Source organism: Microtus pennsylvanicus, chromosome 18 (genome assembly GCF_037038515.1).
Source record: "Microtus pennsylvanicus isolate mMicPen1 chromosome 18, mMicPen1.hap1, whole genome shotgun sequence".
NCBI lineage: Eukaryota > Metazoa > Chordata > Mammalia > Rodentia > Cricetidae > Microtus > Microtus pennsylvanicus.
The window spans coordinates 13592686-13615412 of NC_134596.1; the positions used below are offsets into that span (position 1 = coordinate 13592686).

Below are 22727 nucleotides of genomic sequence, written 5' to 3' on the forward strand. Positions count from 1 at the left end.
AGGCAGTAGCTAGGAAGTCAGTGTGGTGATTGCTCTGAATGAAACTGGCCCCAGAGAATCCACGGGAGTGGCATATTGGGGGTGTAGCCTTGCTGGGGTAGGTGTGGCCTTGTTGGAAAAGTGTGTCCCTGTGTGGGTAGGCTTTGCAGTCTCAAGCCAGGCCTGGTGGCTCCTGTCCTTCGGGCTGCCTGCAGATCCAGATGTAGAACTCTCAGCTACCTCTCCAGCATCATGTCTGCCTGCGTGCCGTCATGCTTCCCGCCATGACGATAATGGGCTAGACCTCTGAACCATAAGCCAGCCCTAATGAAATGTTTTCCTTTATAAGAGCTGATGTGAGAGCTGGAGAGAGGGCTGAGTGGTTGAAAGCACTGGCTGCTCTTCCAGAGGACCCAGGTTCAATTCCCAGCACCCACATGGCAGGGTCACACCTGTCTGTCACTCCAGTTTCAGGGATCCTAATACCTTCACACAGATACACATGCAGGCAAAACACCAATGCACATAAAATACAAATAAATAAATCATTCGAAAAGTAAAATAAAAATAAGGAGTTGCTGTGGTCATGGTGTCTCTTCACAGCAACAGAAACCCTAAGTAAGACAGCAGGTATGGCCCTTGCATCAAGGAAGGAAGCCAGAATAGAGGACAGAGACTCAGGGCAGACACAGACTTATTTGTGTACGGGAGAGGTTGCAGAGGAACAGAGAAATAAATGTCTTTGTAACCAATAAGCAGGGTCACCTGAATAACCACAGTAGAAAAAAAAATTCTGAGAATTTCAACCCTCACCTCCCACAGAAATAAACGCGGGGCCAATTCCAGAGAAGGATTCCAGATCTAGATGAGAAAGGAATCACAATGCTTCACAAAGGTAACCTAGCAGAAGATTCTTGGGATGCCTTCAGTGGGTATGAACGAAAAGACTGGCTTATCAAGAATACAAGGAAACCAAGAACTTCCGTTGACCAAAGAACACCATAAAGTAAGTGAAGAGGGGAGGGGTTGAGAACGAGGCTCTCATAGTCTAATGATGGAGCCAAATGCTTATTAGCAGGGACCCTGGGTTCAGTCCCCACCAGCGAAAGAAAAGAAAACAGAGCCATGACGAGGAGGCAGGCAAAGTTGGGAGGATGCCTAAGGGCGTAAAGTTTCAGCTCTGGAGGAGGACCCACGGCTGACAACATTTAACAGTCTTACATGGCTTGACATTCACTATTAGAACATGGTTAAATGTTCTCTACATGAAAAGGTATGAACTCGATTGAGTCAGTACCCAATGAACATATGTATTACGACACCACGGTATACACCATAAACACAAACAGTATCTATTTACCAACTGTATTTTAGAGCTGAGGGAAAAGCTGAACCATGGAAAGGAGGGTGTGTTATTGAGGGGGGAAGGGAATCCCTGCTGGTTTCACCGCACAGGGAACAAAGAAGCGAGGATGAAAAAAATGAACCGCCAGACGAGCCAGGGTCTGATGAAGAATAAACTCATAAACAAGGCTTATGGGTCCATTGCCTCGGACACGACGGATCCTACCGGGTGTGATAACCATAATCTTATTCTCCCTGAGAGAGCCACGGTATTTTTCTCACAACTCTCAGCAGCATGTCCATTTACTGGGCACAGAAGGATGGCTGCCTCCTGTACTGTGCACTTCTGGTGAATGAGACATGCCTTTCCAGTTTGGCCTCTGCTCCGCGGAACGGTGAGGAGCTTAGAAGCCTGTTTTCCATCATTAGCTAGCTGACAGGGCAGCGAAGAAGAAATCAGCTAGACCCAATGTCTCTGTGCATGGATTGCAAGCTACTCTCTACAGATGAGACACGAGGACAGAATTGCAGGTGTGTGGCTTGTTAAATCAAGGTCTTTTAGACAGAGGGACCTGGAGTATTTGCTAGTTTCTCTAGCGGAGCCCAGCTGACCGGCAGCCACTCCCTACTGAATTCCTTAGCAATTAACACAGCACAAAGTCCAGCTGGGATTAAAGCACGCCTTTAATCCCAGCACTCGGGAGGCAGAGGCAGGTGGATCTCTGTGAGTTCAAGGCCAGCCTGGTCTAGAAGAGCTAGTTCCAGGACAGGAACCAAAAAAGCTACGGTGAAACCCTGTCTCGAAAATAAAAAAAACAAACAGACAAACAAAAAAAACCCAAAACAATGCACAAACATCTAACCTCCGTTTACGCCGTACAATTCAAGCCTCAGCTAATTAACTGTTTATGTTTTAGTCCTAAGATTGACATGTATGACAAGAACAATCAACCAAGTGAAGAGAGAATCTGCTTTATGCGGGAAAAGTTTCCCAGACAGCCAGGGCCACAGAAGACGGTCTGGCCTCACAGCCTTGAACAATAAAGTTGCAGGCTTCCCGCCTTGGACTCTGGGGCTCCGTATAGGATGAGAAAGTGTATTCTTAGGCTTGGGACACTTTAATGCCAGCCCTTGCCAAAGAGAGCCGAACTGTCCAGCACTCTTCGCCCCGCCGAGGCGTTGCAATGGCAAGTGGCTCTGCACCCTATTGTTTACTGGAGGAATGCATTATGACCCTGAGAAACAGCTTCGTAACTTTTCCACTGCCTAAAGTTTGTTGCGAAATGGGTATATAAGCTGTGTGAACAGATGATTAAAAAGAAATTGAAACCAAAGGTTAGAAAGAATTAGAAGAAGAGAACCGGATCCGGAAAAGGACAGCAAGAACAAACAGAGCATGACCCTCAGATCGTGTATGTGTGAGTCTTTCTCCCTCAGACAGATAGAAACTTGTTTCCTAAAGACACTCAGATGAAGGTTTCCTAAAATCCTTGCTGCTCTGAGGCCTTCCTTGGGCAACCCTGGATGCAGCGTTGGGACCTGAAGACCTAGGCTACAGCAAATGCATGACCCAAACACACCAGATAAGATGATAATAATAATAATAAACCAAATTACCACACACACCAGATGAAATCATAATAATAAACCAAATTACCACACACACCAGATGAGATGATAATAATAAACCAAATTACCACACACACCAGATAGATGAATAATAAAAAACCAAATTACCCACACACACCAGACAGATGAAATAATAATAAACCAGAAGGAGGACAAGTAAATGACTTCTTGATACAACCCCAAATTTGGGGAAAACGGAAAAAAAAACTAACCCAAACCACCCAGACAGCAAGAAATAAAAATCAGAGCAGAAATTAAGGAAACAGAACCAAGGAAAACAATACAGAGAATCAACAAATCTATGAGCTGTTGTGTAAGAAGATAAGATCACCAGCCACTCGGCCAACTAACCTAAAGAAAGGACGTGGAATAGGAAACAAAGAGGAGATCATTCCAGCAGACACCAGGGAAACTCAGCACACTCAGGGAATACTGAAAACACCTGGACTCCATTACACCGTATAAACCTCGAAGATAGGAATGAATTACCAGCGTCAGCCAAACTACCAAATGCAACCTGGAATTCCGTGACCTGCACGTCTTACGGACTGGCCTAACTGGGATTAGGAGGAACGAAGGAAGCCGCAAGTATATGAAAGCTGGCACTGGGTGGCCATGCACTCTGATCCAGGCAGCCACTAGCACCAGCATGCACATTCGGTATATATTTTTTTTAATTAATTAATTAATTTATTTATTATGTATACAATATTCTGTCTGTGTGTATGTCTGCTGGCCAGAAGAGGGCACCAGACCCATTACAGATGGCTGAGAGCCACCATGTGGTTGCTGGGAATTGAACTCAGGACCTTTGGAAGAATAGGCAATGCTCTTAACCACTGAGCCATCTCTCCAGCCCACGTTCGGTATATTTATTTCACACATCTGGTCCAAGGAGGCAGGTTTATTGTAGACAGCGAAATGAGGAGGTAGGTTTCTGTGTCAGCTAAACAGGAAGGCAAGAATACTATATACACCTGAGTAAGGAAGCAGGCATTTGATCCCAAGTGGTAGAAACACGTACAAAAAGGACTCAGTAGTGTGTGTGTGTGGTGTGTATGCGCATGTGTGCACATGTGCAGTGTGTGCACACATGTGTGTGTGGTGTGTGTGCATGCGCACAATAAATAATTAAATAAATAATTAATTAATTAAAGACATCATGAATTTGGGAGGGGCGGGGAGAATCTGGAAGAGGGGTAGAGGTGATGTACATGCAGTGCTCACGTGTATAGTCCTCAAAATATCAAATTAAAAACAAAAGCGAAAAACTAAATGTCACCACCAACAGCAGCAACAAATGGTAGAGAAAACTGAGATCTGCCCCCCAAAGAGACATCACATCGGTGAGCGTTGCTGTCCTTCTGGAGCAGAGCTCTCCCCAGCTCGTCCATTTGCTCCCCGATATGCAAGGGTCTTATCCCATCACCTCCATGTCATAGTCCAGGCTAACTGGCTTGTGAGATTCTAGGTAATTCTATCTCCACTTTCCCATCTCACCGTAGGAGCGGTGGGGAGTACAGCTGTACACCACCACACCTGGCTTCACATGTGGGTTGTGGGACGTAACCCAGGTCATAGAGCTTATATAGAAGATGCATTTTAACTTGCTAAGCCCCCCAGGATCATGGGTCTTATTTGAGCCCTCGGCATCAATATCCTCCTGGACCGAGGTGGGTACCAATGCGGTTACCAAGCAGCTCAGTCAGTCCCCAGCTTCTCTTTCCACCCAGGCATGCGAAGTTTCAAGCTTGGGTCTTAACCAACGCTGCTTGGATTATAAAGACCTAACTGCCTCCTGGAGGCTTACAGTCAACACCGACTGCCTGGATTAGAAAGATCAGACATTCTTGTGGAAAATCCGGGTTTATGAAGCCCTGTAGAATCTTTTGATGAATATCTGCTAAAGATGCCAGACATCTAGTTTTAGCCAGGCATTGGCAAAAAAAAAAAAAAGAGGTGCGCTGACTCTCAGATTCCTCAAAGCTCCACAAACCACAGAAGGAAGTATCAAGTTTCTTAGAGGGGTCTTAGCAGAGCAACCTGCTAAAGGTGCTATTGCTTTAGATCATTGCCTTTTCTGTTTTGCGAAATGATTAATCAAGCACTCTAAACCATACACAACCACACACCACTTAAAATTAAAAAAAAAAAATCAAGTAATGATCCAGTGTCTTAGCCAATCCTGGGGTGGATCTTGGGAATGGACAATATCTCAAGCTTATTCATAATGCACAATTAAGAGGCAGCTGTCACTGAAAAACTATCCAGAGCTGCGTGAATCAGGTGACTGACTGTCCTAGATGCAATACTTTATATAAAAAATAATGTTCGTGGTAAGAAAAGAGAGTATCCAGGGAGTATACAACAAATGCCTATATCAACACTTCAGAAGAAATTAACTTTAAAATGTTAACAGCTAACGCAGAGCTTAAAAGAAAATCCAAATATACATTGCACATCTACCGTTTTTCATTAATGTTAGATTTCCAAACCATGACCTCCTGTTCCTACGTGCTACCTTGAACTCCGTCTCTGCAGGGTTTCTTCTGTAATTAAACCGGTTATAATTACATGGAAAATTCAGAGCAGCTGGCTACTCAGCTGCACTGAAGTTGCCTAATAAGACGCTCTAGACGGAATGAGAGGTGAAGCAAAGGGACAGTGATGTACCTGTACTGAGTTATTACGACGCCTGGCAGTAAGAGACGCCGGTCAAATGTACAGACGTACTTTGAAACCGAGCTCAAACATTGCTCTACGTGTTTATAGGCGTGACTGAACAACATATAGGCATAACCCTTTTTATTCCTGTATCTGTCAGATATATTTCATTCTATAGAATGGTTCTAACACAAAATAAGATGAAAATAAGCAAATCTTCTCTCCCCACACCCCAGGATCCCAGAAGTACTCTTTACAAACAGAGGGTTGGGCACATGCAGTCAGGTGCAGAAGAGAAGAAACAGTACGATGCCATTTCTACACGATTCAACCCAGGCAAAACCAAGGCAAGGAGCAAGAAGAGAAAGCCTGGCTTTCAGAGGGGAGAAGTCTCAAGACTCTCTCTTATCTTCCTGCATTCCGATAGACATCATAATCAGTCACAGATTCACTTGGCAAAAATTCAACGCAGATATCTATAAAAACATTGATCGTCATGCTCAGAACTAAGCAAAATTCTGTCAAAAAAGCTCATATATATATATATATATATATATATATAAATATAAATTCGCATGTTCATATCAATGTCTTTACATACAGACACACATATATGTATATGTACATGCACACACAGGTAAAGCTCACCTTGAAGTATTTGTCTATTTTGGATAAGTTGATTCTTTTCTTAGCATCTAGTTTGTAGATGTTACTGACACTCCCATCCATCAGGTACAGACCAAATCCCATGACCTGAAAAGCCACAAAATGGTGCCATATAACACTTGGATCTATGAATTTACAGATAGATGCACACTGCCAAGCTGCTAACTTTGAAATCACAAATCACCCTTTTTTTTTTTTTTTTTTTTTTTTTTTTTTTTTTTTTTTTGGTTTTTCGAGACAGGGTTTCTCTGTGGTTTTGGAGCCTGTCCTGAAACTAGCTCTTGTAGACCAGGCTGGTCTCGAACTCACAGAGATCCGCCTGTCTCTGCCTCCTGAGTGCTGGGATTAAAGGCGTGCGCCACCACTGCCCGGCCAAATCACTCTTCCTTGTAATGGTGCTACGAAAGGGGCTATCCTTTGCACAGCCAAGAGAACTTAACACCCTAACCACTCAAAGGCCATTCGGTTGTTACCCAGCACACAGCAAGGGAGACAGTGTTTGTGGAGATGGGTATCCTTTTAAGGTTTCGTTGTGATTAATGCCTGCTATTCCCAGTCTGGTGCTTTGAATGTATTTTTCCCCTCTTATTCTTCTTCCCTGAAATCAGTTACAAGGAATAATTTGATTTCCAGGCTAGATGCTAAAAGACAAAGCAGTGTTGACTAGCCTAACCCGAGTCCCAGGGATATTGCAGAACTGCACTATCCAATACACAGCCACGCCTAACTACAGAACTTAACTCTGGGCAAAACTAACAAATTCCATCCGGCAACAGCTGTGTGCATAGCCCCAGTACGCCCTGGGGACGCGACTAGAGCTCCCGCATCAGCCAGCACAGTCACAGTCATGATGTTTCTACTGCCACAGCCGTCCCCATCACTGCGGGGAACTCTCCTGACAAGAGTGTGTCACCAGCTGGGTCAGCAGGTGTAACAGCAGACAGTGCCTCACCTCAGATCAAGTGTGTGTTGAGGTGACCAGCAGACCAGAGGAAAAAGGATTTCCTAGTCAAGAGACCTGATCCACACACAGGAGAGCTTCAGCGTAAGGAAAAGCTGGCGAAGGATTCTAGACCAAGGACAGCCATGCTCTGTCCCCGAGAGAAAGGCTGCCACCCCACCCTCCCACACCCACACCCACGCACTTTGAGAAGCATGTGCTTTTCACTGGGCGTCAAGTACATTCTGTTCTCGTAGTAATCCACACAGAGATTCACGATGTCCGCCAGGAGCTCTTCATAGCCAGAAATGACCTCGAGCTGCTGCTGCAGAGACTGAAACACAAGGGGACACAGAAAGCTACCGCCCGCTCCGGCCGCTCCGGCAACACGGGCCGTCGGCGATGCGCGGAGAACACATCCTTACTTGTGTGATCTTGTTGTGGTTGGCCAGGAACATGGACAAGTTCTGGGACTCCTGGATGGACTGTGGATCTGCCATTTTACGTAAAAACTGAGCAGCCCTAGGAAGAAAAGTCAATTCTAAAACATATCCACAAATCGATGTAAAGGTGAGGGGTTTGGGGGAGGAGAACCAGGAGTTCTCTCCTCTACCTGAAGTTATTTATATTTACAGAAATGTGTTGCAGACACTCCTTATGGTTTCAGACTCCTGAAGCATCTCTGACCTTGACTCTAGGGCAGTGGTTCAAAACCTGTGGGTCGTGACCTCCTTGGGAGTCAAACAACCCTTTCACGGGGAGGGGTTGCACATCAGATATTCTGTGTATCAGGTATTTGCACTATGATTTATAACAGTATCAACATGACAGTTATGAAGTAGCCATGACAATCGTTTTACGGCTGGGGGGATGGAGTTCATAACAACATGAGGAACTGTATTAAGGAGTTGCATCATTAGGAAGGTTAAGAACCACTGCTCTGGGGAAACCTTTAGTCAACTTAGACGTATCTTATACAGCTTTTGTGCTTACTGCCCACAGGTATCTCTATTCTGGTGTCTCCTATATACAGGTAAATGCCTTCCTTTATGGGTCAAAGGACCCCTAGCCTCCCTGTCAGAGGCAAGTCTAGCATATTCTGACTCCAAAATGCCCTGAAGTGCATTGTTAAAGATCTTTCTAGAAACCCGTCTCAGCCTGCCAGCATGGTAACAGCGCAGAGTTCTTGAACTGTCACCTACTCAGCTGCACAGTGTGCAGGAGACCAAAGGGCTTGTACAGGAAAGTCCCTGAAGGCACACGGTGAGTCTATGTAGGGAAAGAGCAAGGAGCCTTTCCATGTAACAGAACTGCCAACAGGGCCTCCCTACGCGACTCAGAATCTTAAATATTTAAGTTTACACAAGAAAGGATCATATCCATACTGAATTCACTTCCTTCCTTCCTCACGGACTGAAATGATAATGTGTCTCCCTAGCTGCTGGCTGTGGCCATGTAACAGAGAGGCAGGCCGTGAGATACGATGCAAGGGACTGTCAGGAACTTGAACGTTTACTGCTAAGAAAGAGTACAATTTTTTAAATATTTCTTTGAAAGATTTTATTATTATGTATACAGTATTCTGTCTGCATGTCTGCCTGCTGGCTAGAAGAAAACACCAGATCTTATTACAGATGGTTGTGAGCCACCCTATGGTCGCTGGGAATTGAACTCAGGACCTCTGGGAGAGCAGCCAGTGCTCTTAACCTCTGAGCCACCTCTCCAGCCCAAGGGTACAGGTTTATATTCTCCTTCCTCCCTGTCCACCCTAATGTAAACGGTGGGCAGAACTCAAGCAGCCACGCTGTACTCTGAGCAACACGTGATGAATCCAGAACAGCCTCACTCCCTAATTAAAATATAAAAAATTTAAAATTAATAAGACAGTTTGAGCTGTGCGGTGGTGGTGCACATCTTTAATCCCAGCATTCTGGAGGCAGAGGCAGGCGGATCTCTGTGAGTTCAAGGCGAGACTGGTGTACAAAGGGAGTTCCAGGGCAGCCAGAGCTACATAGAGAATCCGTCTCAAAAATACAAAACAAGACAAAAACAAACAAACAAACAAATAAAACTTGTATGCAGTTTAAATAATAATAAATATGATAATAAATCATATCTTTCAATATGTTCATCTTATTGATTCCAATAGACGCTAGGGTAGGAGCTAAGGCAACCAAGGAAGGAATCAATTAAGGGCACTGTTTTCTATTTCAGTCAAGACTCATCACAATCGTGTGGGTGATGTTTTTCCATTTTACTTAGAATATGAACCAAAAGCTACCATCTGGACACAAAAGAAACGGGGGTCAATGAGAGAGGGGGGGGAGGGAGGGAGGGAGGGAGGGAGGGAGAGAGAGAGAGAGAGAGAGAGAGAGAGCGAGAGCGCGAGCATAGAATAAAGGGTAGTCCGCTTGTTCATCTTATTGTCAACTACACGTGGAATCAGGTAAAACCCAAACAGCTGGGCATGCTCGTGGTGGATTTTCTTGACTCATCATTTGCCATGGGAAGACCTAGCCTAAACCTGGATCGTTTAAGGTCGGAAGACCTACCCTAAATCTAGACTTGGTGCGTTTCGTCATAGCAACAACAACAAAACCTGTTTAGCACACTCCTGCTGGCCTTTCTATAGGCTGTAGGCTGGTGCTCTTAAAAACGGAAAGTTAGCACAGGGAAGAGCTGTCCAGAGGACCTGAGATGCTCAGTATGACCCTAGGATACCTCCCATGGGCCAACTTTGTATAACGTCACGTCTGCAATGACGTGCAAGGGATGGCGAGGGGATGGAAACCCTGAGGACTGCAGCTAAGTATCCTTGGATGAAAAACACACTTTCCCTAGGATAAGATGCTCCCTGGGCCAATCCCTATACACCGTGAACAGGGATAGATGTGCATATTTATCGTCTCACGGTTACTAAGCACTCAGATTTTCCCATAAACACCCGAGGCTCACCAGAAAGCCCCAGGCTGCTCAAGATGTATAAAACTACCAGAGACGACAGCTAAAGCCGTCGGCAACTCCTGCACCTTACTCTTGGTAGCACGAACTCACAGGCTCTAGACTGCTAAGTAGCTGCTCTCAACACAAGGGATGATTTTAGCACCCAGGAGACAGGCGCCTGTTACTTGCAAGGCTGAGATGGGACCTCTCTGGGACCCCACCACACGCTGCGGGCCTGAGCTCACCTCTTATACGCTGAGTGGTCATTCTTCACGCTACACTTCATGTTCTTCAGCTCGTCCAGCACCGCAAACATGTTGATGAATTTGCCCAAAGTGATCAAGTAGGCTTCGGACACAAAGTCCTTCCTCCTCTCCGCGTGACACAGGCGTCTCACTTCCCCACAGAAACGCTCGATGGCATTTCTCTGAGCACAGAAAGGGAAAGGCAGAAGAGCCCTCTCAGCCGCTGATTGGGTCTCCACTGGCGCTCCAAGGAAGGCCCCTCACTTACTGTTCCTCACTACTAGGCTCTAGAACCACCTTCCCTCTCACAGAGAGACCCTTGTCTGAGCAACGTCCAGACCTTTGCTCTGTAGAAACCATTATTTATTTCGCAGTTCAGCAGCTGCGGCTCTCACTAAAGTAAAATTTGGCTGATTGTTCCTGCAAGACTACTAGGGCGGATCCCGCTGACTGAACTTGACGGAACCTAGAATCACCTGGAAGATGGGTTTCCGAGCATGCCTATGGGGAATCAATTGATCACCTTGATTATACAGAGATAGAAAGACCCACACACACACACCCCTGCGGGCGATGCCATTCCCTGGCTGAGGTCCTGGGCTGCAGAAGTCGAGAAAGAGACCGGGACACAGAATGAATTCTTATCTCTGTGTCATAATAATGGAAGCGGCCTGACCACGTGGTTACAAAGCTTCTACTGTCTGGAAGTCCCTGCTGTGATGGACGGAACCCTTGAACTTTGGGCTTAAATAAATCCTTTCTCCATGAAACTGGTTCACTGGAATATTTTGTTTGAGCAACAAGAAAAGAACTACAGTCTCTGAGGAAAATGCTCCAATAAGCATCTATGATACAGACATTGACAGGTGAAAAGCAGAGGGGATTTTCTTTTTGCTAAGTAAAAAAGATTAAGTAAAAATTCAAAGAAAACTACAGTTGAAAAATTGTAGCTGGTGTGTGATGGCGCACGCCTTTAATCCCAGCACTTGGGAGGCAGAGGCAGGACAATCTCTGTGAGTTCAAGGCCAGCCTGGTCTGCACAGGAAGTTCCAGGACAGCCAAGGCTACAAAGAGAAACTCTGTCTTGGAGGGGAAAAAAATGTATCGGGGAGGGGGGGGGTGCTGGAGAAATGGCTCAGTAGTTGGGAACACTGACTACTTGCTCTTCCAGAGGCCCAGGGTTCAATTCCCAGCAACCATATAGCAGTCCCCAACTGTTTGTAACTCTAGTTCCAAGGCCAACACCCCTAAAGACATACAAGTAGGCAAAACACATAAAAATGCACATAAGATTAAAAATACATTAAAAAATCGTTTAGAGCCGGGCGGTGGTGGCGCACGCCTTTAATCCCAGCACTCGGGAGGCAGAGGCAGGCGGATCTCTGTGAGTTCGAAGCCAGCCTGGTCTAGAAGAGCTAGTTCCAGGACAGGAACCAAAAATCGTTCAGACATTTCCAACAGGCCACTTTAGGGTCAGCAGGTCTCTTCCATGTGGCGATCCCCCCACCCCCGTAACTGAGGGGTCAAAGGAGGTCCAGGTAGGAAGTACCAGAAAGGCAAAAAAAAAAAAAAAAGTTGAAAAAACTAGATATACACTGCACTTGGAAGTGACGAAAGCAAGCTTTGTGCAGGATAAAATTTCACCCTAAGGAGCGGTGAGACACAAAAGAAGAATTTACTCAGAAGAGAGTTGAAGCCCCTCTGTCTGATATGGTTGTTCTACTTTAGACTACACTGTCCCTATCCTTAGTATTAAACTTATTTTACTGTTTTACCTGGAAGTACATAAAATTCATCAGTTTTGTGACCTCTGGTTCAAGGACTTCCACCGTCTTCTCATAAATCTCAACTCTATTAGGCTGTTCGTTGCACTTCACCTAAGCGCCGAGAGACAAAAGCCAAGTCACGTAACTGCACGAGGGGCCCGAGGGGGCGTGGCCTCGTGGCCTGGCAGGGCAGGGGACGGGAATGGCCGGGAAGGGCGAGGCACCTGAGGGATGGCTCGAGAGCAGCTCCTCCAGGTGTAGAGCATGACAGCATACTCCTGGCCTTCCTCCAGCATCTCGTTCTGCAAAACACACGGGACGAGGCACGTGTAAGTAGGGGAACGAACGCAGAAGGAGACGCGAACGGCTGATGGCTCCGCCCACCCCTCGCAAGAGATACACCGTGCACGGCAGACAACCACAACAGCCCCACTAAATATCCCTACAGCTTCAGCAGGCTGCAAAGGGCTCTGGATGACAACGTAAGCCACTTCTGAGGAGAGCCACCACTTAGGTGCATCCAACCCCACGCAGCCCTCAATAACCGCCTGGAAGGCAGACCTGAAGCTAGGGCAAGAATCCCTGATAGCGGCAGCCTCACAGTTTCTTTTCCAGATCACACCGAGCTTCCCGGCTTAGGCAGGATCCAAAAGCAGAGCTGCTAGCCCGGGATATATGGGAAGAAAAGACAGACTACTTCACACAGCACAAAGATCCAGGGATGGTACCCACGGGAAAAGAGCTATCATCATCTTATTTTTAAAGAATTCTACTTATTTATTAAGTGTACAGTGTTCTGCCTGCATGTACACGTGCAGGCCAGAAGAGGGCACAAGATCTCATCCCAGATGGTTGTGAGCCACCATGTGGTTGCTGGGAATTGAACTCAGCACCTCTAGGAGAGCAGCCAGTGCTCTTAAACCACTGAGCCATCTCTCCAGCCCCAAGCTACCATCATTTTTTAATAACAGCTTTGGTGTGCTGTCCCATTACTTCCTGATCATTTGCTTTGGTGAAAAGGTAAAAACCCATAGGTCTTCTTTAAAATGGGACTAGAATTCTGGCAATGACTTAAGAGGCATCAAAAGAACTTGCTTTTCCCAGCCTGGTCTGCAGAGGGAGCTCCAGGGCAGTCAGGGCTACACATAGAAACCCTGACTCAAACAAACAAACAAACAAGCAAACAAAAATACAACCTTTCATCTTATAACATCATTCCTATAAATATTTAGGAAGAAGTTCATCACAGCATTCTTTATTACACAACAGGGGAAACTGAGTAAATGTACACAAAGAGTTAACGGTGGACATTTACAGAACAGGCTATACAGACATTGAAGGCATTTTTCTCTGGTGCATTTCATGAGATAAAAATGTACATAATTACAATTACAGAATTCATTTAGAAAACCCAAGTCTCATATGAGTGTACACCTGACACATGGAGAAACGGAGAGAGAAAGAGCACCAACCAAGGGAACCCTTGCAATGTTGGCAAAGACTTTCTCTGGGTTGGGCTGGAGAGGAGAGGTGGCTCAGAGGTTAAGAGCACTGGCTGCTCTTCCAGAGGTCGTGAGTTCAATTCCCAACAACCACATGGTGGCTCCCAACCATCTATAATGAGAAATGGTGCCCCCTTCTGGTTTGCAGGCATACATGCAGGCAGAATACTGTATATACGATAAATAAATCTTTATAAAAAACAAAACTATAGACTGTTTTTTATAATAAAAAGCAAGAACTTTCTTAAGACTGTAAGACATTTCCATCTCTTTTCCTCTACCTAGTCTTTCAGGAGAACATGTAGTTCGTGTGCTGCTTAAACGGGACACCTGCTAGACAGAAACAGAGAAATGGATGACATTACCTACCATGCTAGAGTGGACAGTCGCTTGTTCAATGTATCTTGCAATGCCCGTGACAAATGCATTTCTGTCTTCAAAGTTGGTGTTGAAGTTGGGCTGCAGGGGAGGGAAGCAGAACAAAGACGTCAGGCTGAGGTCAGAGCGGCCAGCCGTGTTCCATCTTCTCAGAGATCTACCTGATAGAGCAGGGAGGAAGGTGGAGGCTCAATGCAGGGCTGCTGGTCAGGCAGAGGCAGCTCCTCCAGGAGGTCCACGTTGGACAGCGCATCTTCTAGTGTCACTTGGGCAGCCATACTGTAACAGAACAAAGTACAGAGCCAGCTGTGAGGGAAGACGCAGTCTGGAATATACAGCAGGCCTTCTGACGCGACTTAGGTGGCTTCTAGTTTCCCCTCACCCCCTTCTTGCAAGGGCACTGGAGACACCCACAGAATGGGGGCATAGGGACCGCAAGTCCCTGAGAGTCCTTTCCTTCCTCCAGGTTTATTGGGAAAGCTCTCCTGACCTCTATAGAGTATCCTGCGGCAGAAAATACCGGTTCCTATGGTTCCTACCACACTTGCCGTCTCCCTTTACCCTTTCCACATTGTCACTCCCGTCCTAGCTGCTGGTGCTTAGGCCCCCACAGAGGGTGTGTTAACCCCTCACATGGCTGGAAGAGGGCAGCATCTCCTGCACAGTTATTCCAAATACGTGAGGACGAGAGAACTGCCCTTGGCCACCAGCAGTGTAGCTACAACCGGCTGGAATCGCAGGGACTGTACTAGAGCAATGGTGTGCTCGAGAGAAAAGCATCAACCCCAAAGATGGAACAGAGAGGCAGAGAAGTGCAGGCATAAAACACACATCCACGCCAGCTACAAGACGCAGAGGCAGCACACAGCCTGTCTCCCATCGAATGGCTTCTGACCCTAGCAGGATGGGCGGGGGGGTTAGAAAGACAGTCCACCATCCTGGAGGGGAGACAGGAAGAGAAGACTTGGGGTTGTGTTCCTAATGGAGCCACAGGACGGGTTATGTTCTAAGAAGGAAGTGACAGCAAACGAGGCCAAGGAAGAACTCAACGGAAGCCTCTGAACAAAATGGCAGCAGGGAAAATAAAGACCCACGGACCATAGCATGCTGCCTGTGCGCCTTCTCAAGGGTCAGAGTTCCATCCCAAGATGAAAAACTGGAAACAGAAGTTCCAGAGACCCAGCAAGTCCCGAGCCATGGCGGTGAGGGAGAGTCCACAAAGCTGCACCCAGTTTCCGTTCGAGTTATTCGACACATACAAAGCTAATTGCTAACCCAGACTGCTAACAGTAGACTGCTGTGACCTGAACCTGCAGAGTTCCGGCCCATACCCTGTGACCTAGGCCCTAGATCATGAACTAACAAACCTTGACTATCCAGGACCGCTCTTGGGCGAACAGCCCCAACTGGCATACCAGAGACTGAATGACTGGGAACCATGTGCACAGAGGCCAAGCCTGACCCCTCAGAGCTGTACGAAGACAACAGCGGAGTTTACTCCCTCACACGGTACAAATCACACGGCAGGGAACGGCACACAAAGAAACTCAGTATAACCGTACTAAGTGTTACCCCCAAGCGAAGAGCACCCCAGCCCACTGCCCTTCACCACGACCAGCACTCCAGCCGCTCAGCGGCCAGCTGCCATCGTCCAGTATGCTCGCTACACTACGGCTACCAATTCTGTCTGAAGATAATTGATTTGTTGCCTACCGATCCTCTCGGTTACTCTAGGGCCTGATAGCCACTCAGTGTACTATAATATCGGGTCTATATAAACGGCAGTTATATAAATACGTGGTATGTACTTATTTATATTGGTGCCGAAGATCAAACGTAGGGTCTGCATATGGTTAAGTCGTATCTTAGCACTAAGCAGTAGCCCATACAAATATGCAGTATTTATGGGATTATATAAGCTATATAAAATAACTGTAACATTCAGGGAGTGTTAGATAATCAAACACACAGGCTTGACACAATTAAAGATGGACCCCATCGATCCATTGTCGATAATTAAGGTTTTAGGTATTCAAAAACCATACTTGGAAACCAAACCAAAGTCAATGGGGATCTATAGGCTAAAAAGGATAGTCAAGGGCTGGAGAGATGGCTCAGAGGTTAAGAGCACTGGCTGCTCTTCCAGAGGTCCTGAGTTCAACTCCCAGCAACTCTATGGTGGCTTACAACCATCTACAATGAGATGTGGTGTCCTCTTCTTTCCGGCATGTAGGCATACACAGAATAAACAAAGCTTTTTTTGGTTTTTCGAGACGGGGTTTCTCTGGGTAGCCTTGGAGCCTGTCCTGGAACTCACGGGTTAAGGTCCTTATAAAACCCTTCTTCAGATCTCTGCTAAGGCTGCCCAATTTCCCAAGTTGTACAACCCTTCGTCCTGCCTATCTCGTCTTTGGGAAATAGCCAAAATCCTAAGCAGGTTTTCTTTAACAGCGTGTTTATATACATCCATACGCCGACTCTAACCTAAAAGCCTTTCTTCATCTCCCTCTCCCTTCAACTGCCGAGATTTACAGCTTGCCTGCCCTGTTGCTCTTTCCCTGTAATAAAATGGTTCTCAAGTGTCCTTTTCAGTCTACTTTTCAATTCTTTTACTGAGATTAAGAAGACACAAAAGGGAACTCTAACAGGGGAAAAGCAAGACTATATGGTGGTAAGATTTCCATATTCTGTGACAGAGTAGAAAAAAAATGCTAGCTCTAACAGTCTACAAAGAGTTCACAGGCATGCACTTGGTAGTTTTTACAACCACTAAAGAAGACTAATCAGTGTGATAAACTATCAGACTTGTGATTTCGCTTGGTGGTAGACTGTTTCCCTTATATGCACAATGCACAAAGTCCTGGGCTTACCACCCAGCATCACCACTGTCACCAACCCAAAAGAGACGGTGGGGGAGAGCGGAAATAACTATCAAATAGGCACAATTTGGGATAAATTAAAATGGAATACTACAAAATGTTCAAAGTCTAACAGGAGGCAGAAACAGGCCGACAGTGTAGATTAGTACACCTAAAACCCTGAGCTCAACTCGGCACCAAAACGAACTAAGCAACCACACAAAGCCAAGAGAGTAAAGAACTACAGAATGAAAGAGAGGATGTAGCCAGATGTGGTGGGGCACACTTTTAATCCCATCATTCGAGAGGCACAGGGAGGTAGATCTCTGGGAGTCTGAGGTCAGCCTGGTCTCCCTAGGGAAGAACCAAGCCTGTGAAGGTTACCTAGAGAGACCCTGACATCATCCTCATCCTCACCCATCTCCACCATCACAGTCACAAAAACAAAGGCGAGATCTAAACCTAAACACATCCATAATTACATAACTATAGATAATCTAAAAAACTACCAACATGATTATACGGATCTGCTAAGTGAACGTAGAACAGGAAGAAGAAAACCAGTAAGACCTAGTCAAATGGAAGTGGGGTGGCTCTGGGCACTAGCCTTCAGGAAAGGACATTACTGCGGCTAAACGGTGACTCTGCATTATAAAGGAAGGAGCAATAATACCCTAACGCCAGAATGATCCTAACTCTGTCTGCAGCTAGCCTAAACATTTCAAACTCCACAGCAAAAATGGGCAGAAGAACTGGGAAGAGAACCCAGAAAATGAACCAACTCCAAACCAGAGATTGACAGCGGGGCTGTTAGTAGCAGGCTGGGCAGCAGCCTGTCTCCCTGGCAACACACCAATATCAAGAAAGGAGTAAATATCACAACCACTCCTCCTTAGAGTTGGAAACAACATGCATAGCCTCCCAGACGCCCGCCCCTCTTCAAGCGCCGCAAGTGCCATTCGAAAAGGCAGAGGCCCATCAAGGAAAAGCTGTCTCTTCCTGGCAAAGAATGCCTATTTCGCAGACTTTTTTTTTTTAAAAAAAATCTATTCTTACACGATTTGTTTTAAAGCCCATCAATGGCACACATCCGGATTAGCCCAGAAGCCCAATCTTTAATGCCTACAGACCCTGACTGCTAAGCCTGCCTGAAGCAGAACTTTCTCTGTTCCCACAATCTCCCATCTAGGAACACTGGCCATATTACTCCAGTCTGCAGACTGCTCTGGGCATTCTCGTGCTCTCTGAATGACTCTTCCTCCCCGCCCCGCGCCCCGCCCACTCTGAGCCATCAAGTATGTGATCTCAGGTCTCCAGGGCTGAGAGCTTGTCTGCTTTCCTGACCTTACTTACTTGAGAAAGTATAGCTTGCTCTCGGGCTCTGAGGAGTCCCCTCCTCCCAGCAGCTGCTGAGACCTCCACTTTGCTTGACCTGTCTATTTTCCCCCTAACTCTTAGAAATTGTCTCTCGTGTCCTTCCGAGAGAGAGCCCCGGCTTCCTTCTTCCATGGTCTTTAGACAGCAGAAAACGTGGCCCAGATTAAAGCTAAATCTTCCCTTCTCAAAGATCTGGATTAGAAGTGGGTCATACCACTTCGACTGATTTAATTAAGAAAAAACCCGCCATCGGTGTGCTCAGCTGCCTCGGTTTTAGTTCATTCCAGATGCAGTCAAGTTGACAAAAAAAGAATTGCCATCAAACTCCACCCCTTGTCAGTCTGACAATCACATCCCCTTACGTCATGCTTCATTTCCAAATGAAATCAGTAACCAGGTCATAATTCTCCCTAACATGATATAACTATCCCTTGTACAACGGCAAACACTTTAGAAATTCAGAATAGGTAGCAATGTCCCTTGAGGGATATTTTTCTGTATCTCAAACTTAAATGATAGCCACTGATAGTCTTTTAACTGATGTTACGTGATAAAGAAATCGAGAAAAGAAAACACAAGTAACTATACAAATACATTCTTAACAAAATCAATACTCACGTCAATTATAATCCTCTTTCTAAAAACTGGTCACGTGGTCTTGGCTGCTGTTGATAGTTCCCTTCCTTTACTACCCATTCTTTATTTCCTCTACTCTCGGCTGCTCTTGGCTCTTTTCCTGCAGAAATGACCCATAGTTTCACTCTTCAAGCGTCTGTGCCCACTGTCGCCCTGCCTGGATTAGGATGTTGGAGTTTCCCATTGACTATAATCACAGGACATGGTAGCGTCAAGAGACGACCTAAAGGATCCCCTGCATTCCAGACAGAATCTTTCTTAAAGTCATTGTGGAAAAGCAATCCAATTTCCCCTTGGTAATCTGGATCAATCACCCCTCTGAACACTACTATTCCTTTCTTAGTCCGTTAGCCTGAAGGACATCAGAAGACCATTCTAGTTCAATGGGATGTTTGCTGTGGTTCCAGGCAGGAACACTCCCTCTTCTCGAAAGAAAACTTCTACACCAGCAGAACTTAAGATCACGCAACAGGATGCATCCCCAGTGGACCACTAGGGATCATAGTAAGTGGATCCCTTTTCCATCCCTTGATTCCTGGACACATGGATGCTGGCTATGGGAGAAACCGTACCATACACTGGACCTAGATCCAAAGCAGGTCGCACTTCTCGAGAACCCCGTCCCCTCTCTCTAGTCTGTGGCCATCTGATTGGTGCTGTTACTGTCTGTGTCTTCAATAAAACAGTAAAGGCCACGTTTTAACAGTGCAAGAAGGCGACCACCCGGAAGCCAACGTCAAAGGCCTGAAATGAAAACTCCACCCCTCCTGCTGCCTTGATCCCTGACCTGTAGCCTCCAGAAGCTGAGGAGGTGAGTTCCCACTGATCTGTGGTATCTGTAGGACCATCCTCAACAAACACACGCAGAGAAGCACCCAGGCAGGATCCAGATGCCCCTGGGCTGTCAGGTAGAAAAGAACATGCAATGGTATCTTGATAGTTAGGAAAATGCATGCTCCATCCAGAAAAGACATGCTGCTATATACATCACGCAACCACCTGCTCACGCGTGACCTGTAAGGCCTGGCGTTCCACTTGTCTAAGCTATGGTGCTTTTGCCTCCTGAGGCCCCGAAGTGACCCTGGAACAGCACACGCTTCTGCGGTTTAGATGATTAAGCGGTACTGAGGGCACTCCATTTCTTGGACTGCATTCTATCGGCAGCAGAATTCATGTTCACCTTTGCTTCCAAATCCTACACCTCCTGAGTTACAAAACGACCTTACATGTGGAACTGGACCTGATGTCTTAAAAGTCATCACTTCTTTTATGTTACAAATCTGTTCTAAATATCTTTTCAAGAGATTTTCAGGGTTCATCACCAAGTATCCACGGCCCGGGATATACCTGCTCTGCCAGACTAGATGGTAATTTTCATAGAGCAAGTTGCTACCATTCGGTGAGAGATCCAGTGCCATTTGAGTTTGGAGCCGCACACCGCATGTGAACTGCTTCACTGCCTGATGAAGGGACCGCAGGTGAGCATCAGAGGGCACCAGGCACCAGGGTATCATGGGTAGAAAGGAGGCTGAGTTTCTCAGTGTGCCCACAGAAAGGAAAGGAAGTGTTTATCAGCTGGAGGTGTCACGTGTTCTCACATGCCACTCCCCTGGTGGGGTCATCCCAGCATTTTCTGATCATAGCCAACTCCCATGATGGGGTCAGCATACTGATCATAGCCACTCCCATGGTGGGGTCATCCCAGCATTTTGATCATAGCCACTCCCCATGGTGGGGTCATCCCAGCATTCTGATCATAGCCACTCCCCTGGTGGGGTCATCCCAGCATTCTGATCCTAGCCACTCCCCATGGTGGGGTCATCCCAGCATTCTGATCATAGCCACTCCCATGGTGGGGTCATCCCAGCATTCTGATCCTAGCCACTCCCCATGGTGGGGTCATCCCAGCATTCTGATCACAGCCACTCCCCATGGTGGGGTCATCCCAGCATTCTGATCCTAGCCACTCCCCATGGTGGGGTCATCCCAGCATTCTGATCATAGCCACTCCCATGGTGGGGTCATCCCAGCATTCTGATCCTAGCCACTCCCCATGGTGGGGTCATCCCAGCATTCTGATCCTAGCCACTCCCCATGGTGGGGTCATCCCAGCATTCTGATCACAGCCACTCCCCATGGTGGGGTCATCCCAGCATTTTCTGATCATAGCCACTCCCCTGGTGGGGTCATCCCAGCATTTTCTGATCATAGCCAACTCCCATGATGGGGTCAGCATACTGATCATAGCCACTCCCATGGTGGGGTCATCCCAGCATTCTGATAAGAGAAGCAGAATGATGCTCTCAGAGGTCCCCAGCTCAACAAGAGCCCTGGGCATAGTCACAGGCACAGACAGACAGACAGACAGACAGACAGACACACACACACACACACACACACACACACTGATCCAAGCTAGATAATGTGTGTCTGTTTAGGGCTGAGCAACTGGACTTGTGGGGTCAAGGCCAGAGTTAGCAGCCCAAACTGGCCCAGTCCAGCCGCTCTCCTCCACCCTGGCCCCTCCCATAGATAGGGCTGTAAGCGGGGCAGGCCTGGCAGGTAAATACAAGCCAGGCCCTAAACAAGAAGTCTCTAACCTATGGAACGCATCCTCAGGCAGTTCCGTTCAGCCCTGTCGCTGCATGCCATGCTCCGGCTCTCAAAACTCACCAGCTCAGTCCATCACCTCAGTACCCAAGAAAACAATGAAGCGGCTTTTGCAAAACTTACCAGTTAACTACATTTTGAAACAAAGAACACTGAATAATTAAACTCATGTTTTTTACCAAATAATGATGACTTGATCATTTTCCCTGTATCTGGGCAACCTGAGGAAGACAGCTGAGAACACAGACGCTCTTGTGTTTAGACAAGCTGTCCTTCAACAACTCCAGGCTCACGAAAGGACTACTGAGGTTCAGCCTCGTGGCACAGACCTGTAGCGCGGGCTACGAAGGAGACCGCAGCAGTAGAAGCAAGAGTTCAAGCCCTGTCTGGGCTACGGAGTCATTCCAAAGCCAGCCCGTGTGACTCAGCAAGACAGTCTCAAAAACTCCTGGGCCGAAACTGCACACAAAGAGGGAAAATCAGAACAGCAAGACTGAGGTTCAACCTGTTTTCCAGGGCAGTGCTAGAAGACTAGAGAAAACTGTGAGCCCAGGTATATCCTCAGTTGGGACAGCAACCCCAGGAGAAAATCAAAGATATCATTTTTTAAGAGTGACTAGGCAAGCACTGTAGACCATGTCAGGTCTTCGGGCATCTCAGGGCACTATATGTTATGTGGTGTACTTGCATATATGGAGGCAAAACACCATACACATAAAATGAAAATACATCTTTTAAAAAGGCTATCTGGCCTGGAGAGTTGGCTCAGTGGTTAAGAGAACTGGCTGCTTGCTCCTCCACAGGTCCTGAGTTCAATTCCCAGCAACCACACGGCGGCTCAATAGCATCTGTAATGAGATCTGATGCCCTCTTCTGACTTAAAGTCGTTCATGCAAATGAAGCACTCATAACTTTAAATAAATGAATAAATAACTAAAAAGGCTATCTATGCACATACGTGGGTCTGAGTATGGGGACAGGCTATGAGACTAGACAGAGACCACAGGAAGGGGAAAGGGGAAGGGAAAAGAGGTACAAATGAGGAAGTAGGGAGGCCAACAGGACACAGTAGACACGGAGTCAGAGAGAAAACTACCGGGAAGTCAGGCAGAGAAATGGGGGGGCAGGGAGAAACGGAGAGGGAGATCAACAAATCAAATTAAGTTTGTACGCTCTGATGTAACCTGGTA

At 46.6% G+C, this 22727-nt stretch overlaps 1 protein-coding gene across 3 annotated transcripts in view; it reads right to left on the reverse strand.

Moving 5' to 3' along the window:
- Cyfip1 (cytoplasmic FMR1 interacting protein 1) overlaps window positions 1–22727 on the reverse strand; it is an 80894-nt gene that overhangs the window by 39961 nt on the left and 18206 nt on the right. For all 3 annotated transcript variants that reach the window (XM_075953085.1, XM_075953086.1, XM_075953087.1), the window contains exons 2-9: window positions 14218–14335; window positions 14048–14137; window positions 12401–12478; window positions 12186–12287; window positions 10411–10592; window positions 7648–7744; window positions 7428–7556; window positions 6265–6369 (exon numbers count right to left, since the gene is read on the reverse strand). In XM_075953085.1, the coding sequence (XP_075809200.1) occupies window positions 6265–6369; window positions 7428–7556; window positions 7648–7744; window positions 10411–10592; window positions 12186–12287; window positions 12401–12478; window positions 14048–14137; window positions 14218–14334 (900 nt within the window). In that variant the 5' untranslated portion in view covers window position 14335. The remainder of the gene's footprint in view (window positions 1–6264; window positions 6370–7427; window positions 7557–7647; window positions 7745–10410; window positions 10593–12185; window positions 12288–12400; window positions 12479–14047; window positions 14138–14217; window positions 14336–22727) is intronic.